Source organism: Bison bison, unplaced genomic scaffold (assembly GCF_000754665.1).
Source record: "Bison bison bison isolate TAMUID 2011002044 unplaced genomic scaffold, Bison_UMD1.0 scf7180017864495, whole genome shotgun sequence".
In the NCBI taxonomy this organism is placed as follows: Eukaryota; Metazoa; Chordata; class Mammalia; order Artiodactyla; family Bovidae; genus Bison; species Bison bison.
The window spans coordinates 5349528-5368439 of record NW_011495054.1 but is presented as its reverse complement, the minus strand read 5'-3'; the positions used below and the strand labels follow the sequence as shown (position 1 = coordinate 5368439).

Sequence of the window (18912 nt, the reverse complement as noted above, 5' to 3'; positions counted from 1 at the left end):
ATCTATGGACTGCAGCCCACCAGGCTCCTCCATCCATGGGATTTTCCAGGCAAGAGTACTGGAGTGGGGTGCCATTGCCTTCTCCGCACTACTCATCTCTAAAAATATGGACATTTTCTTACATAATCACAATGCCATTATCATAACTTTAAAAATAAGAATATACTCCTTGGTTTCCTCTAATACTTATTTTACATTCAAATTCCAAATTGTCTCCAAATTTTCTTTTCTATAAATGGTCCATTGGATTCAGACTCCAAAAGTGACTCAAAGGTTACTGTTTTAATCTATAGCAGGCCCTTGAGCATCTCCCCAACTTTTTATTTCATGCCACAGGCAAAGGCTTGTAGTTGTTCTATTTCCTCCAGGGCAGGTATGAGCTTTTGATCCTATATGTCTAAAAATATCTGTATGTTGTTTTTATGATTGATTGATATTTTGGCTGACTACCTGACTTCTGGGTTAGATATTGATTTCCCCCAGATTTTTTGAAGTACTGCCCCATTTTTACATCTAGTAATGAGACTGAACAGCCTGGTGTTCTTCTTATACCTCATTATTTATACATGATTTTATTTTACCTCCAGAAGCTTTAGAATCCTCTTTGCTCCTGATAATCTGAAATGTCAAGATGAGGTGCCAGTGTGGACATTTTTCATTCACTGTGCCAAAGACCTTTTAATCTGGACATCAGTGTCCTTTAGTTTGACATTTTTCTTCTATTATTTCTTTGATAATATCTTATTTTCTGTTCTCTTTTGGGAACTACTGTTACTAAGTATCCAGAAGGATTATTCCTTTATGTCTTTTATCTTTTCATATTCTGAGAGTCCTTTTTCCATGACATCCTGCTCTGTTTTATGAACGCAGTATCTTCTCATATGTCTCACAGAGTAGTAAGTGCTAATGAGGTCTTTATCTTACTCTATTAGCTGTTTTTCTGATTTCTTTTTCTTATTTTTAGTTTCCAATCTAGAGACTTTCCTAGTTTGTCTAGAGTTTCTCAATGGTCTGCTTTAAAATTTTTTAAAGAACTTTATTAGTGTCATTTTAAAATGTACACAAAAGAAGAAAGAGTAGTATAATGAGCTCCCCATGTGCCCAGCTCCTGGCTTCAATAATTATCACTACCTTGCCAAACTTTTAAATCTACTCCTCTCCCCTCCACACACACAGCTCTCCAAAGTCCTGGCTTTTACTTGTTTGGGGTGTTTTTTGTGTCTGCTCTTTTTTTTAAACAGTTCATCACTTGAAAGGAATGCTATGCACATGGTTGGGGAGGCTTGCTTATTAGAAGACATCACTGTGGGTGATTCACTGGGGCAGCAAGTCTTTAACTTATATGAACCCAAATGTCAGTACACTGGGGTCTTTTCTCCACGGTCATTTGTTTTTTCAGACAAACATCAAGACTTTTGCCTGGGCGGCTGGCATCTGAGCACAAATGTTGTGTGTACCAGGAAAGGAGACGACAGTTCCTTTAACAAACTTGCAGTCTATACCCCCGTCTCACAATGGTTCTGTACCATACCTGATGCCACCAATCCTTAAGACTCTCTAAGGCTGGATGTTGGTGAATCATCTCACTTCCTCTTGGGAATTCCCCTGAATGTATACTTTTAGTTTTGGCTTTCCCCATACTAAAGGACAAGAAGAGACACTATTATCTATCTCCCTCTCCTAAGGTCAAGGGATAAGAGATACTACTTAGAGCTGAGGAACAAGTAATAAAGGTTTAACTATAAGTTACAAAGGTATCCTCCTCCAAAGAGGAATTAAAATGAATCAAATAAATACACTAGGAGGAAGGAAGAAAAAAAGGAGGTGAATTGAGCCAAATCCTCATCTGCCACAGCAAAAAACCAAAACACAAACACACAATATATGGAGTTAGTAAATCAAGAAACAGCAATGTAAATCTTTCACTTAGAGACATGAAAGTAACCACTAGAAGAAGGAAAAGCTGACACCATTAAAGTAACTATCTATAAGGAACATGCCAGGGATGGGGCAAGAGACTCCCACTTTTCATTGTGAGCTTAGAATGTACTACCTTAAATTGTATCCATTTGCATGTTTTTCTTTGACATGATTTTTAAAATTAAACCAAAGCATATCAAGGAAAGGGGAATTCTTTGATGTTTTTCCATTATTCTTAGGTGGTGGTGGTGGTGGTTTATTTGCTAAGTCAAGTCTGACTCTTGAGACCCCATGGACTATAGCCAGTCAGGTTCCTTTGTCCAGAAAAAAGACCTAAATCCTTTAACCAGCTGGTTAAGTTTGTTTGTAAACAATTATCTTTTTTTTTCTTTTTTTTTTTTAAAAGACATTCCTAGCTGTAAAACCTCTAGCAGATCAATTTGAAGGCTCACTCTGGCTAAGACATTTTATAAAAAAAGATCATTTTTTGAGAATACTGTGAAACTAGATAATAGAAAAAGAACAATGTATACTGAAAGGTTACTAAACTGATAGTTAGCTGGCAGGATGGATGACTGATTTCCCAGAACAAGTTTTAACCCCATAAAAGTTTATTAGAAATTGCTTCAGTGTCCTTTTTTTCTCCCTTCCCAGGAAGGCTAAAATTCTTCCCAGAAGCAGGCTGTTAAATTACATCATTAAAAAAGGTTTTGTTGAACCTGGCTTGGAGCAATTTTTTCTTTTACAAGTCTCTACAAATACTACCTAGACATGTCAGTGCTGTCCAATAGAACTTTCTTTAATGATGGAAATGTTATCTTTGACATTCAATATGGTAGCCACTAGCCAGCCACATGTGGCTACTGAGCACTTGAACCATGGCTAATGTGACTGAGCAACTCAAGTTTTAACTGTATTTATTTCTGATTACTTTAAACTTCTGTTTAAATTAAACCACAGCTTCATGTGGCTACTGGCTACTGCACTGGACAGTGCAGATCTGGACTCTCATAGTTCCCAGTTTCTCCTCACCTCAAGCTCTGCTCTCTGCACTCATCCACTCTGTCATTTCCTATCACACACATGCCTGCTCCCACCACAGAGCTTTTGCACTTGTAGTCTCCTTTTCCTAGAATATTTTTCCCTCCCCTACCCCCAACTCCCTCATCTGTTTAGCTACTGTATTTCCTTCACTACCTCAAATTATGTTGTCCATTTATTTGTTCACTCGATTATGGTTGAAGTTTTGTCTCTCTCCCACCACCACTCAACCCACCCACTAGTCAAGATACAAGCTCCATTTGAGCAAGGATCCTACTCCCTTGCCCATCACTGTATTCCCACCACCTAAACACCACTGTGCCTGGCTCTCAGTAGATACTTTGCCAATATCTACTGAATGAATGAATGATTGCCTTTCACAGTTTCAATCATCTCTCTCTCGGAGACTCCCAAAATCCATCTGTAGACACAATCTTGCTACTGTAATCTAGTTCCAAATTTCCAGCAAGCTCATGAGCATTTCTCCTTAAAAACCCCACTGTCTACATATTAACTATTGTTATCTCCATTCTGTTGCTAGATTAACCTTCAAAACGCCTGGCTTTACTTGTGTCATACAACTCCAAATAAAGAAACCTTCAAAGCACATCCAAGAGGAAAACCAATTTTGAGGCAAGAGTGAATATACTGCACAAGTACTCCAAGTTTTTTAGGTCCCATGTACACTAATATAAAAAGAAAGCAAGTAAAAATGTCTCTGCAAAGACACAGGATTAGAAAGTGAAACTCACCACAAGTTCAAAAGTGTCCATGAAGACAGAATGTCCCTTAGGTGTTTTCTCATTCAGGCTGGCAGGAGACCAGATCCAATAGAAGTAAGTGCCGTCTGAAGAAAGGTGCACAGTGCTCATAGTGCTGCCAACAGGGAGGTGATTGGCTGGCATTGGCACCACCTGGCACACCTGGACAAGAAAGAGAGGAAAACTTCATTAGTGTGACATGTAAATTCTGTTTCTATCAATTCATCATTAATGCCATTAAGTCCAAGAAGAGAATTCAGAAAAAAAAAAAAAAGAAGAGAATTCAGTAAGCTTCCTGATCAAAATAAAACTGACATTTATCTCTAAGAATAATATATGAAAATCACATGACAAATATATAAAACTTTATACAACAAGCCATGCAACATATTAAAAGATCCTTGAGATTAATTCAAATTACATTTTAATAGGAAAAAAAAGTATTTACTAAACACTTTAAATCTGCTTTGCATGTGTTTTATCAAATATTTATTTTTTAAAAAGTCTTAGAGAAATAGTACTTTCTGAAATTTCCTTAGTAAACAAATTTAAGACTTTATTATATGTAAAGGACAGGAACTATATCTTATTCATCTTTATACTTTCAGCACCTAATTTAGAGTCTAACTCAAAAATTAATAATTATGGAAGGAAACAAAAAGAGAAGGCAAGAAGAAAACAAGAGGGAAAGCAAAGAAGAAAGAGGAGAAAGGCCAGATGAAGGCACAAACAAGCTCCTAACTTAGAACACAAGACCTTATTGAAATTTACCATGTCCATCAGGAAGAAAGAGACAAACAGCCATTCTCTACATTAGACATGAAGGCATGTGTTTCTAATAGCAAACATCCTTCTGTTTAAGTATAATGAATAAGTTCTGCATCATTTCACATTAAGTGTGCAGTTATATACTAATTTTTATTGCCAGAGAAAAGCACTTAAAATAATATAAAATAAGAATCAAGAAACCTGCTTTTTTTTTTTTTTTAATCCAAGAATAGGAGCAGAACTGAAAATTCCCAAAGAAAAATAATTAGACATGGTCAGGTTCCTTCAGGGAACAGTAAGAATGACCTTCAGTTACTCCATTTCTTTGGGTGAACCACTACTTTTCCTCAGGTTACTTTTGACCCCTGAACTCATGTTATGAACTTTTTTCCAGACTTGCTTTGTCTACCTCAAAAGTTTAAAAAGTCATGGAGTTGCTGTAACTACACTTTGAAATATGTAATGCCAATAAGTCTATAAAGTTAACAGCTACTGAATGGCCTAAGTGAAGTCGCTCAGTCGTGTCTGACTTTGCTCCTCCATCCATGGAATTTTCCAGGCAAGAATATTGGAGTGGGTTGCCATTTCCTTCTCCAGGGGATCTTCCCGACCCAGGGATTGAACCCAGGTCTCCCGCATTGTAGGCAGACGCTTTACCATCTGAGCCACCAGGGAAGTCACTGAGTGGCCTAAGGCACTCCCAAATCATTCTAATGCACATATCTAGTTAGTGAACACTGCTTTCTTGGACAACAGTTTTTACGAGAACACAGGATACTAACATTACTTCAAGTGTAAATCACATTCTAAGATTTAACATCTGTTTAATTCCCTAGCTTATAACTCCATTGCAAATAAATATAGGCAGTGTTCTCATCTATCTGAATTACTGATAGGAAATGGAGTTAATATGGCCTCTATTTATTCACTTTTTCATCTAACAATTTCTGAGCACCTCCAATCTGCTCTGGAGATGCAATGGTGACAACTCCAGGAAAAACACCGCTGAGAGGCAAACAAGAAAAGGTGTAACATCTCACTTAAGCCCTGGCTATGACTACTCTCAGGGCGCTCACTCCACAGACGGCAACTCTAACTGTTGTGTTTGAATTTGGTTGAAAGGCAGAAAGCTGTAGCATAAAGAACTCAGACTCTAGAGTGGATGGGTTCAAGTCCTCTTGCTGCAATTACTGTGTGCCAAGATACTTAATCTCTCTGAGCTCACTCTTCCACTGAAGGACAAACACTTACTGGATGCTTACAAGGTGCCTAGCCTCAGCTGCCTTAACTGTAAGATGAAACTGCCCTAGTTATACCTCCCAGGTAGTACGTGTCAACTGCCCAAACCAGGGCCTGGCACAGAAAGACAAGCTTATTATCATTATCATCAATCAACTGCTGTGGCTACATTCTAGGAACACAAATATGAGTAAGACAGTGTCCAAAACTAAAGGTGTGTGTGGTCTTGGCGAGTAGTTCCACACGAGAGTAGGTGATTTCAATATAATGTGGCAAGTGACATCACAGAGTGCTACGAGAGCACCATGGATGAGCTCGATCCTGGGCACAGGATGATTTTATCTAAACTCACTTCAAAGCTCCTGTTCCCACAGAAACGCTGTTTAGAACAAACTCAATAAGGGAAATACTGTCTTTTCAAAATAGATCTAGTTGGAAAAAAAAAAAAGCTGGTATTTATACCATCTTTGACGCTCTAGAATTTTTTTAAATCAAAAAAGTTTGTCCTGGGATGATTTGGGAGACTGCAATTGATGTATATATTATTGTTTCTATGTATAAAATAGATAACTAATGGAGACATACTGTATAGCACAGAGAACTCTACTCAGTGCTCTGTGTAGTAACCTAAATGGGAAGGAAATCCAAAAGAGAGGAGGTACATGTACACATATAGCTGATTCATTCTGCTATACAATAGAAAACTAACACAACTGTTGTAAAGCAACTGTAGTCCAATAAAAAGTAACTAAAAAAAAAAGTTTGTCTTTGGCCTTAGAAACTCTAACAGCACATTCACTCAGATCATGTAGGAAAACTTAAGACACTAGAGAAAAAACAGAATGCCCAAAACAATGACAGTTAAAAGGATGTCACTCTGGCAGGAAACTACTTCTGTAACATCTTACGGAAAAACCCAAACGAACCCAAGGTATCACCTGTGTTATTCCTTCTGATTATGTCACGAACTTTGCTTACCATCTCCAAAATATAAAACACAAAGCCTTGGTGTCCTGTTTACCTGAAGGGTATTCTGGTCAATGACCTGGAAAAGGGAGTGAGGTTTATTGTCAAAAGATACAGGCCGGTGGAGAAGACTGCCACTGCCAAAAGCAAGCCATCCTGGTTCCAGTTCCTCGTTCCGGCAGTACACAAAACCTCTGCGGGGGAAAAGGTACACAGGCTAAGTCAGCAGGTCAGGTCTGACACCCGACAATGAGCTACCACAGATAAAACTATATTTCCCTCCTCATTTCTTTTCAATGATTAAGTATACAAAACATCTGAAGGAGAATAAACATATTAACTTTGAGACTGACAAACTATGGCAAATATTAATTTCCCACAACAAATTGGAGAGGAGAAAAGGTTGGGGAAACAATCTAATTAAATATATATAAGGATCTCAAACTGTGGTTTCTTTTGGCAGCAATTCATAGATCTTATATCTCAACTGAAAAAAAAAAATCACTGCTGATCCAATGTCAAATCCAAGGACAAAGAGACTTAACTAGAAATACACCCATTTTTTGACATGGTGAAGTCACTAATATAGAAATTCTGATCATGGAGGGATTTTTGGCTAGAAGCTACAAACAATGATCTTAGGCTACCAAACTCAATTTTTATAGAGTCAAAAACAAAGCTGAAATGCATTAATAAAACCAGGAAAAGAAAGTGACAATAAGAGAAAGCCAGAATCATATGAAGTCATTCAGATTTGTTTAGTCACTAGTCAGTCTACAGGGAGTTAGCACGCACTCCCAGGTGTCTTCACCACAGATTTACGTAATGAGGAAAATGTTCCAGCCAAATTATTCAGCAAGTTCCATGCAACTGACCTGAGAGTACCATGTAATCCAGACCCCAATTTGCTTACTCCTCTTCCAACTGAGTTAGTAGTATACAGGTAAAGACCATCTGCCGTGAGACAGCGTCCCAAGTCAGCATCTGAAATCGTTTTTTCACAGGTAAATTATATACATGCTTTTTCTAATGAAATTATAAATGTGCTTTTTCTAGTGAAAAAGCCATTAGGAGGCTGAGTGAAAGATAATTTCCCACTTTTAAGATAAGTGCTTCTTGAGAACTCCCTGGTGATCCAGTGATTAAGACTCAATGCTCTCATGGCCAGGGCCCCAAGTTTGATCCCTGGTCTCAGAACTAAGATCACCACAAGCTGTGGAGTACAGCCAAAAATAATAATAATAAAGTAAGTGCTTCAGTGTGACTTCCAGGGAAGACAGCTCAAACCCCTAAATCAAACTTCAAAATGCATGTAGGGTTAGGGACCAAGATCAGGGAAAGAGGTCAGACAGTTATTGTCAGGAGAATCTGGTTCAGTCTGCAAAAGATTTTTCTTTTTTCTTTCTGAATAGCAAAAATTCATTCCTAACTCTAATCTGAAATGACTAAGAATACAATACTTTCCCTAAGGAGTGCATAATAAAAAAAGGTAGAAGATTCAAGAGTTTGGGACACTTATTAGTTGACTTTGGACCTCTCTGAATTTCAGTTTCTGCAGCTCTAAGATGAAGACAGTATGTACCTTAAGAGTGACTGTGATGGTTGAATGAGACAATATAAGCAAACACCACACTGTTCTCTGGTACAAAGCCAGTGCCCCTTAAATGGCAAATGATATTATATTGATAGACTAATGATAATTTGAACTGGAATCTGCTCCTTGTGGATTTTTCCATCAAGAGATCCTAATTTTAAATTTCTGGAGTGTTGTGCTCAGTTGCTTCAGTCATGTCTGACTCTTTATGATCCTACAGACTGTAGCCAACCAGGCTCTTCAGTCCATGGGATCCTCTAAGAATACTGGAGTGGGTTGCCACACCTTCCTCCAGGGCATTTTCCTGATCAAGGGATTGAACCCACGTCTCCTGCTTTGTGGATGGATTCTTTACTGCTGGGCCACTGGGAAGCCCAAATTTCTGGAATGACACAGTACAAAAGTATAATACTGCTTCTATTTAAAAACAGCAATATATTTCCCTTTTGGTGTATCTTCCCCAAGCTAAAACAAAGTTTCTCTCTGAATGATAGTAAATGGTTTACTAAAACATTCTAGAGAATTTACCTTAAAGAAAGAACATATAAATAAAACATTGTGCTTATTTTCAAAATCAATCCACTTACTATGTTTAAGTGGAGTTTCTTTACTACTTGTCATATTAGAGGAAATTCAATGTCACAGCACTCAAATTGGTACTGAGTATGTGGTTGGGAAGATCCTCTAGAGGAAGAAAATGGCAACCCACTCCAGTATTCCTGCCTGGAGAATCCCATGGACAGAGAAGCCTGCCTGGTAGGATACAGTCCATGGGGTTGCGAAGAGTCAGACACGACTGAAGCGACAGCACACATGCACATCCACATGCACATCCACATGTGATTATCTTAAAAATTCAGTCTACTAATCCAAGATAACCGAGACTTGTTCCTACTGGTTCTTCAAAAAACGGTTAAGTAGGTCATCATTTTAAAAATACTAATTTCATTCCTTAAACATTTTAACTTACAACTTATAAATAGACACTTATTCACCATTATTTAGATTAAGGTCAAGGCCTTTTGAGTATGGATCTGACAGGGAGTGGGAGTGAAGGGGACAGAACAATAAATAAGATGGGCCAGAGCTGACACTTGCTGAAGCTGAGTGTTTACTATAGAATTTACTATAGAATTCTTTCAACTTCTGTGTATGTTGAATTTTTCCAGTATTAAAAGTTAAATAAGATTACTTTTTAAATTTTTATAAGAAAAACATCCTCTAGCCAGAAGCAAAACCAAAGGTACAAGAGACTGAAGGGCATACAGATCAGCTTGATACCATCATCCTCAGTGAGAAATTACATGTCTGTGAGATTCTCTAGGCAAGAATACTGGGGAAGGTTGCCATGCCCACCTCCAGGGGATCTTCCCAACCCAGGGATCAAACCCATGTCTCTTATGTCTCTTGCATTGGCAAGTGGGTTCTTTACCACTAGCACCACCTGAGAAGCCCAAAAGGACTAAAGGAGAGAGTGAAGAAAAGGGTTTTGGTTTTATATGAATTTGTTTATTTCTGCCCATAATGTTTAAGAACTTCCTGGGCACTGCAGGTTTTCACTTCTCCTGTTGACTCTAATTGAGTCAGTGAAGGTAGTAACTCACATCCCAAAGTCTTGCCTGCTTCTCTCATCACTTTAGCATGATTATCTGGAATAAACAGGGGACCATGAAAAGGCACAGGCACCAGACAAGAGATGGGGGGTGGCCCATCGCTGAGACTGCACCCCATTCCCCTACGGTTATCTGAGAAAGTTGCCCCCATCAAGAGAATGAAATGAAAGGGTAGGGAGAATAGACTCTGAATCCCACCCTAAATTCTTAGACAACGTCAATTTCTTAGAGATCATTCTAAAGCATTCCATTTCTAAATGGAAACGATTTCCTAGGGTTTTTTAAAAATTCTTAACTTTTATCAGTTATGCAATCTTTAATGATATAATCACAAGTACCATCTACAATAACAAACAGGTTTGGAAGCAAGGCGGACTCCTTGCAAGGCTGCAACTCCAGATGTGGAAGCAGCAGGACACAGACTATAAAAAGAGTGTATTGGCCTCATGGGTTGTGTGTGCCATGGCACACTGGTCAGTACATCCACCAAAGAAAGAGGCCTAATTCATCTGGCAAGTCAGTTAACTGCAGGACATTTCAGAGACCTTCTGCCATTTTCGCTGAGATCACAGAGTAAACAGATATGTAATAGTTGTGAAATTGTGTAAAAACACTTTAATCTCCTTTGTTTAAAGGAGATACTTCACAATTCATGCTCCTTTGAACAATCTTTTTTTTTTTTTTTTTTTTTGCTTTTAGGACAAGAGGGTTCACCAACACACACACACACACACACAATAAATTACTCAAAGAAACAGAATCAGGCAGCAAGACCTGATACTCTACTCGTGGATATAAAAATGCAACTTAAGGCTCCCATGCCCAAATTTAAATACTCAGGAATCAATTTAAGTAACTCATGCCTCATTGGCAGGACTGTACAGATGATCCTTTTCCCTTGCGATAGTAAAACCTATCCATTTTCTTACCTCACTCAGTATCAGCTTTTATACTTTTACTGATAAAGCAGACAATGAACGCACTGTATAGGAAGCTTGAGCTCTTAATTAAAAGGAACACAGAGTCATATCTAAATCGTTTGCCACAATGATTTAAAACCACTCTTTTCATATCTTAATCTCAATCACAGGACCCAAACCCTTGCATTACCTTTATTTTCAGAACTGGAGCCAGTGTTGCTATCTGGTGCAGGCAGCATGTCTTCATACCCCCAGGATACTATATGTTTGCCACCAAGCAAACAGGAGGGGGATCCAGGCCCCCCTTCCAAAAGCAACAGCCTAAAAGAGGAAGGTAGAGAATCATAAAGACACTGACACTATCCATTCCAGCAAGAAGATAAAAGTCAATTTACCATCTCAAAGAGCAGAAAACTACAATAGTTCTACACAAATACTATGTATCTGAAAAGACATTCATGAAACTTATATTTTTACATTAAAAAATTATGAAGTTACAACTGAGTAAACTGCAAATATGGTTATAATTTCTATGGTTTCAAATACAGGAAAAGATGCTCAACATCACTCATTATCAGAGAACACAAATCAAAACCACTATGAGGTACCATCTCATGCTGGTCAGAGTGGCTGCTTTTAAAAAGTCTACAAGCAATAAATGCTGGAGAGGTTGTGGAGAAAAGGAACCCTCTTACACTGTTGGTGGGAATGCACACTAGTACAGTCACTATGGAGAACAGTGTGGAGATTCCTTACAAAAAAAAAAAAATTATGAAGTGGTGCTTATAATAAATTTGTAGCTGTGTGTAAAAATGTATATATTTTACATGTATACATGTATGAGAGAAAGGAAGGGATGGAGAGAGAGGGGTATGAACTAGGAAATATATACAACATTTGGAGTGGTTATCTTTGAGTAGTGAAATTATGAACAACTTTCACTTTTTTTACTTTATATCTTAACATATTATCATCTTGAAATCTACAATAAAAATTCAAGACAAGCTATTGCATTTTTTTAATCCACTAAAATTAAAAAATGAAAAACAACATGCTTTTTTAAGAAGGAAAAAACAAAATTCTTACTTACAATGATTAGAATAGCACACTTACTTAAAAACATGAGTCATTAATTGATTAAAAAAAAAGAGTTTAGCAATTTACTTATTGGAAGAGCTTTAATTCTCCAGGCTCACTTGTGTAGGAGGAGGGTGAGGATCCAAAGTGACAGCTTACCTATACAGCACATCCGCTACAGGCAGGGACCCTACATCAGTCTGTTTCTGTAATAGATGGACTGTATGAACAAAAGTTTTCAATGATCCCCTAAAAAAAGAGGGAACAGAAAATCACTGAAATTGAAATGTCAAATAATAAGGTTGTTGATGTCAATGTTATTAATCACATGGGAAGCTTCCAAAATAAGTCTGTGTCTGCTGAGCAACTGAGCATGTACACATGCTGCCAGTCAGTAGATGTGTTGTACAAAATATCAGATATACTTGCCTCTTACCATGCTGGTTCTTCTTGTATTTGCAAAAGTAAATTATCTCCCCCTAACATGAAAGTTCAAAACAGAAAGCTCAAGCACAAAGAACAGGTGGTGATTATGACTGGATACTCTTTCATCAAGTCAATCTCTAGTCTAGAGGACAGATTTCATTGGAAGAGGTTATATTTAAAGTCCAGCAGTATTTCCAGGCTTAAATTTTTTAATATCTTTGTTAAGTTCATCCATTTTACATCTCACCAACCCCCATCACACTAAATATGACCAAAAAGAAAAACATTCAAATAATACTTTGTGCTGAAGGGTATTCCTTCTGCTTTCCCCTGCTGTGAAGTATGTGATTGTAATGTTTGCAGAGCTCACAAAGACCCGATTTCCTTTTGGTTCCAAATGCTTGAAGGCCTGGGAAGTCTGTAATACAGTCAGCAGGATCTAAAAGAAGGTGCTTTTAAGATGTACAAGACTTACCTGGCCAGATCCCAAGTATAAATCACCTTAAGAACATTTCCTGAACTAAATGATCATGGGTATCAGATGGGCTGACTTCAGACTGCTGCCTTATTTCTCTTAGCCAAGGCTTTAATTGCTAGGTATCATGTGCCTAAACCTCACAAGAAATGAAATACCCAACAGAGGATCAAGGAGGCCTAGAGTCCTCCTCTTAATTGTCCCCTTCCCTATCTCTGGTGTTCAAAAGAATCAAAGCCAAAGAACCATAATGGCAGGGAGGCAGCAGATAGAGTGTAAAAGCACAAGCTGGGAGAAAAGACCCCTAGGCTCCGAAACCAGGCTCTGGCACTCACCAGCGGCATCATCTCAGTCCTGTTGCCAAACTTCTATAGGTTTTTACTTCATCATCTGTCCAACAAGGATACCTCCCTGGGTTACAACGAGGTTAAAATTTACGGGCAAGGGCACACTGGAATATTTAAAACCAGTAAGCCAACTGTAAGATATTACTGGCTGCCAGATTCAGACATTAGAGTAAAATTTAGACTCCATCCGCGGCTCCTAAGCCCCAACATGGTCTGGACCCTCCTCTCCCACCTCCCCTTCTACCACTGCATTCCAGCCCCCTGCTCACTTTGCTGTCCCTCAGCTACCCCAAGGACAGGAGGATGATCAGATTTGTGCTGCTTGCTGCTCCTCTTGCCTGGAACTCCCTGTTACTGGCTTTTTTGTGTGGCTGGCTCTGTGTCAACTGTCTAGGCCTCAGCTCAAATGTTATCTCTTCAGTAAGGTCTTCCCTGGCATCTCTAGCTAATGCTGGCCTCTACCTCCTCTTAAGTTATTCTCTATTAGCAAAATATCCTGATTTGTCTTCTTACTATGAATATCTTTCTCTGGAAATTATCCTATACATTCATTCATTGCTAGATGTCTGTCTCTCTCTCACGTAAACTTTGCAATCTTAGGGACCATCCACTTTGTTCACTGCTATGTTCCTACTGCCTAGAAGAGTCCCTTGCCTGTGGTAAATGAGCAATAATGATTGACAAAATGCAATCTACTCAACTGTAAAATTAGAGATCATGAGTCACCCACTGTGAGTCACTATTTCTCTAAGACCTAGCAAGGTTCCTGGCACATCAGAAGTGTTCAATAAATGTTAGCTAATTGAAATGAATGAATATCTTCAAAACAATTTTTTGGAAACACTGTTCTGTCTTTGAGAGCATCAATCTCAAAAGTTCAATAATATGCTCCTAAACATGTCATTAAAAGAGATAATCCAACCCTGAAAAGCATATGACTTCTGAGGTAAATAAAGTCCAGACAAGGTGATAATATTAGCAACAGAATGTAGGCACTATCTAAGACAAAAACAACACACACACACACACACATCCAAGAAGAAGAAAATAAAAACACTCATTTCTGCCGGATGGACTTTGGAATCTCAAGTACACGAAGCAATTTCAATAACCATCTGTTGGTTCAGACTAAATTAGGGCACAATAAAAAAGTGAGTTTTATGACCCCATGTTTATTAAAACATCTGAAAGTAAAGAGTTGGTAGTTATTCCAAACATCCTAAATCTGTCTAAAGATAGACAAAAAAATTTCCCAAAGTAGGACTTTTGCATTAATAACAAATCTATTTAGGGCTCAAAACTGTCTTCTGCATATCCAAAAATTAATAAATAAATCCAATATAAAGCCTTTATAGGGAAACTCATTTTGGTACCACCCAATAACGTCTCCAGAATTAAGCTCATGTCAGGATTTCCATAATCAACTACAGTCTTCCAGGATCTAAAAGTAGGCTACGACAGTTTGCTCAGGGCAAAGAAACTGACAATACATGTTGGTGCCATTTTGCCTTAAAAACAGCTTGAGATTGAACCATCTGAAGGTCAACTTTGAATCCATAAAAATAGAGGAAGGAGTCTAAGGCCTTCGTAATCCTCCAAGAAGTTACCCACATTTGCTTTGCTAACAAAAGGAAGAACTCAATCAAAGAAAAAATTTTGAAGGGAGAGGGACAGATTAGAACATTAACCTGTCAGACCATGGTCCTAATGGTCCCTAGACAATTAGGTTAGAAGAAAGCAAAGGCATTGAACCTTTTCTTCACAAATATGTGAGAGGGATCAACAGTTTACTGAGCAGGAGAATGTAAGAAATCCTCTCCTGGAAAAGTAACTCCAAGAATATTTCTTATTGACGGTTATCAATGACATCAACTTACATGCGAAGGACAGTACACTATTAAAAATCTTATACACACACAGACACACACACACACACACACACATATATGTATACATACACAGAGAGATCTTTCAATCAGATTGATGGAGCCAAGCATCAAGGTCCAGAAATATAATTTGTGACCATATCTGTGTGACCGAGTCCAGGTGAGTAATAACCCATTCACTGACACACTCCTTACAGACACGTGTCACAAAAAAATTTAAATGCTCTACACATTTTTTTCACTGTCCTTCTGGGAGAAATATAGATATAACATCCTCCACTAACCACTGGATGTAAAACACAAATCATCTAAGGGTAAGTAGATAATGGCAAGTGTTAATTCTCCATTTTAAACTGTTTAAGCTGTTATCATGATATAACACAAAGCAAGACCTTGAACTTGGGTTCCAGCTCCAACTTCTGGTGCCAAGTTTTGTTGAAAACATCTTAGGCACTGTCAAGGCTGTGAAATTCAATACTGAAAACAAAGAAGGACTTCTGAATGTTAAGACTTCCATCAAATATGCTTGCTCACTCATTCACTCACCCAACCCAGGCAGCAGCAGTCACAAGGTCACCAGGGGGTACCTTTGATTTTCCTTACCTGGCACATGCCAAAGCCACGAGGGCAGCAGCAGCATTTTCTTTTTGCTTATGTGGGATGTGTCGGCCTGTGTCAGAAGTCTCCTCTAGCCAGGAGCACAGCAAAGTTTCAATTCCATTGAGACAGTCAGCAGGCTCCTTGGTCAGGCTCAAAGGCTGGCAGTCGCGAAGGCAGTTCAATAGCACCTCAGCAGTGATGTTACAGAGAGAGGGGTCTGTTCTACTCTGGGACTGAATAAGGGGGAAGACCAGCAGGAGCCCCATCCTTGATGTGAAGGGAGCTTGCTCGGGTTGCTGCAACAAGCCCTGGCGTTTGAGCAAGGCCAAAGTTTCTTCATCACCTGAACTCTCCCTTTCATGCTGTTCTTCCAAGGCCAGCTGGCGCTGGGCATTCCACAGTCCTCGCAAGGCATTCAGGCGGTATTCCAGCAGGCGGGCATAGGCGTTGCTCTGATTCCCACAAACAGAGCGCAGACGTTCTGCTAATTCCGTCGGGTTCTTGGTCTCAAATGTTAAAATCTAAGGAAAGAACCAGTAGAGAGGAAGTTGATGTGTATTGCTTCCACCACCACTCTCATCTATGATAAGAGTAAATCTATCCACTGGTATCTAAAAATGGTCCACATCACGGCAGCCTGGATGGAAGAAGAGTTTGGGGGAGAATGGATACTTGTATATATATAGCTGAGTTCCTTTGCTGTCCACCTGAAACTATCACAACATTGTTAATTGGCAATACCCCAATACAAAATTAAAGTTTAAAATTAAAATTTTAAAGTTAAAAGTTAAAAAAATGGTCCACATCAAAAAATCTTTTGTGACCAAATATGAAAATGTGTGCGATAAAGCCAGGCTGTTGATGGAGATTTTCTTTTCTTGGCATTTCTGCTAATGTTACTATTAAAAGTGAGATTAGAACCTGAATCATGAAAATAGTTAAATATGGAAGTCAAAGTTAATTTGAATAACTTATCTTAGAAAGCTGAGGCATAAATATTTATTCAATCAATTTACAAATCTGTCTCTAACTTCTATTACCAATTAGATTGTCAATAAAAATAGAACAAGTTTCATCTTCAAAATCTAAAATACCTATTAATAAATGATTGCTTATTATTCTCTCCGCTTGAGAAGCATTCCACTCTTACTACTGTTAATCCATTATTTCAATTGGTGACATCATAAATAGATTTATACAGTTCTCATTGATAGCAGAACCACTATTTTCTTTCCAAAAACATACAATTATCAGGAGACCTCCTTGAGATTTTCAGCAGCTGGGGAAATAATAAAACCTCAATCAACTAAGAAATAGATACTAAGATAAAGAATCAAACTAAATTTATGATGCAAAGAGTTTATACACGGAAGTTTGACTAAGTTAAGATGAATAGACTGTTATAACCAGCAAATAAGGCAGGCACTCCTGAAGCAAGCATATTAAAATAGATTATCAGCCACCAGAGGTGTCTGGTTCTCAGTAGACCAGAAAGTCAGAGTGGGAAGAGGCTTAGAACAAAAGCAAAGAAAATGCTGTCAAGTCATTGGCACTCGGATTTTAAAGGGTCATAGGTCATTCTATTTTGCTCATAAACTGCAAAATCCTTTTTTTTAACCTCAAATTTTGCCCTTAAATCCTGTAACTGCCTAGCTTAGCTATACATGCAAGCCACTAAACTAAAAAAATGTTCAGTTTAAAAAAACATTCTAATTCAGAAAATTAACTACATGTATATCTCATTTAACTGATTTAAAAAAATAGTCAACCCAGTTAAAAGCAACCAATTCAAACTTCAGTGCCAATGTCAGGTCAGAAATAATATCCAAATGCCATAACATTTCAACCAACAACTTAGCAATAAAAAGAAATGAACTACTGATCCCCACAACCTCAGTGAATCTCAATGGCATTTTGTTGAGTGAAAGAAATCAATTTCAAAAGGTTCCATCTGCATGATTCTATTTATTACTTCCTGGGGAAAAAATGTATAGGGATTAAAAAAAACAGATCAATGGTTGCCAGAGGTTGGGGTACATGCAGGGTGTGACTACTTAGGGAGAGTATAAGAAGGTTCATGAAGACAAACTGTTCTATACCTTGGTCACATGAATCTTACATGTGCTAAGTGGTTGCATGAATCTTACATGTGTTAAGTGGTTACATGAATTAATATATGTGTTAAGAGTCATAGCACTGTACTTACCCCCCCAAAAAATGTCAATTTTACCATACGATAATTTTTAAACAAAATTTTTAAAAGTTCTAACCAGGCAATAGTTGTATTCAACTAGGTATCACTGGGTAAAGCTATATTGCAAATCATATTATTAAAAATAAGAACTAGGGGCATTTCTACTTAGTTTTTACTAAAGAGTATCAAACAGATGATTATAATGTCCTTTACCATCAAGTCATACAAATTTCATCATCCCACCCTTTTGTCTAGATTCAAACACAAATTACACTTTTGATTATTTTTCACAAATGGTAACAGATAAAATAACTACAAATTCCTTTAGAAAGGATCGCATTTCAGAGGTGACTATCTACCCTGAAGTAATCATACCTAAGGAAGCTAGCTTGCCTATTTTCTTTTTTTTTTTAAGATCTCCCCTCAAAAAGTCAGTAACCAGCTTCCACCATCATGGTTAACAATCAAAGATTGAGATACTTTTAATGTGAAAAACCACAGAATTTTAAATTTGGTCATCTCAAGTTATGAAGGTCTAAACAAATTTTGTTACATTTTTTTTAAATTTTATTTTATTTTTAAACTTTACATAATTGTATTAGTTTTGCCAAATATCAAAATAAATCCACCACAGGTATACATTTGTGATTTCTACCCAGTAAAACCCTTTGATACACAATACATATGCACTCCAGATACATTTTTACTTATGCTACACTGAGCAGCTACTTATGTTATATGAAGCAACTCCTGAAAAATTCAATATAGGCTTTTATTGGACACAAGAATCAAACAACAATTCAGTATCATTCAGTTCAGTCGCTCAGTTGTGTCTGACTCTTTGCGACCCAAGAACTGCAGCCCTCCAGGCTTCCCTGTCTATCGCCAACTCCCAGAGCTTGCTCAAACTCATGTCCAGCGAGTCGGTGATGCCATCCATCTCATCCTCTGTCATCCCCTTCACCTCCTGCCTTCAATCTTTCCCAGCATCAGGATCTTTTCTAATGAGTCAGTTCTTCACATCAGGTGGCCAAAGTATTGGAGCCTCAGCTTCAGCATCAGTCCTTCCAATGAATATTCAGGAC

The 18912-nt window shown here is 38.0% G+C and overlaps 1 protein-coding gene across 1 annotated transcript in view; it reads right to left on the bottom strand.

Annotated features, from left to right (window-relative positions):
- The window catches only part of HECTD4 (HECT domain containing E3 ubiquitin protein ligase 4), a 117764-nt gene extending 101767 nt beyond the window's left edge, over window positions 1-15997 (bottom strand). The window contains exons 1-6 of the mRNA XM_010828596.1: window positions 15637-15997; window positions 12059-12148; window positions 11013-11143; window positions 7571-7679; window positions 6751-6889; window positions 3714-3884 (exon numbers count right to left, since the gene is read on the bottom strand). Coding sequence (XP_010826898.1) covers window positions 3714-3884; window positions 6751-6889; window positions 7571-7679; window positions 11013-11143; window positions 12059-12148; window positions 15637-15899 — 903 coding nt within the window. The 5' untranslated portion in view covers window positions 15900-15997. The remainder of the gene's footprint in view (window positions 1-3713; window positions 3885-6750; window positions 6890-7570; window positions 7680-11012; window positions 11144-12058; window positions 12149-15636) is intronic.
- Window positions 15998-18912: the final 2915 nt, after the last annotated feature.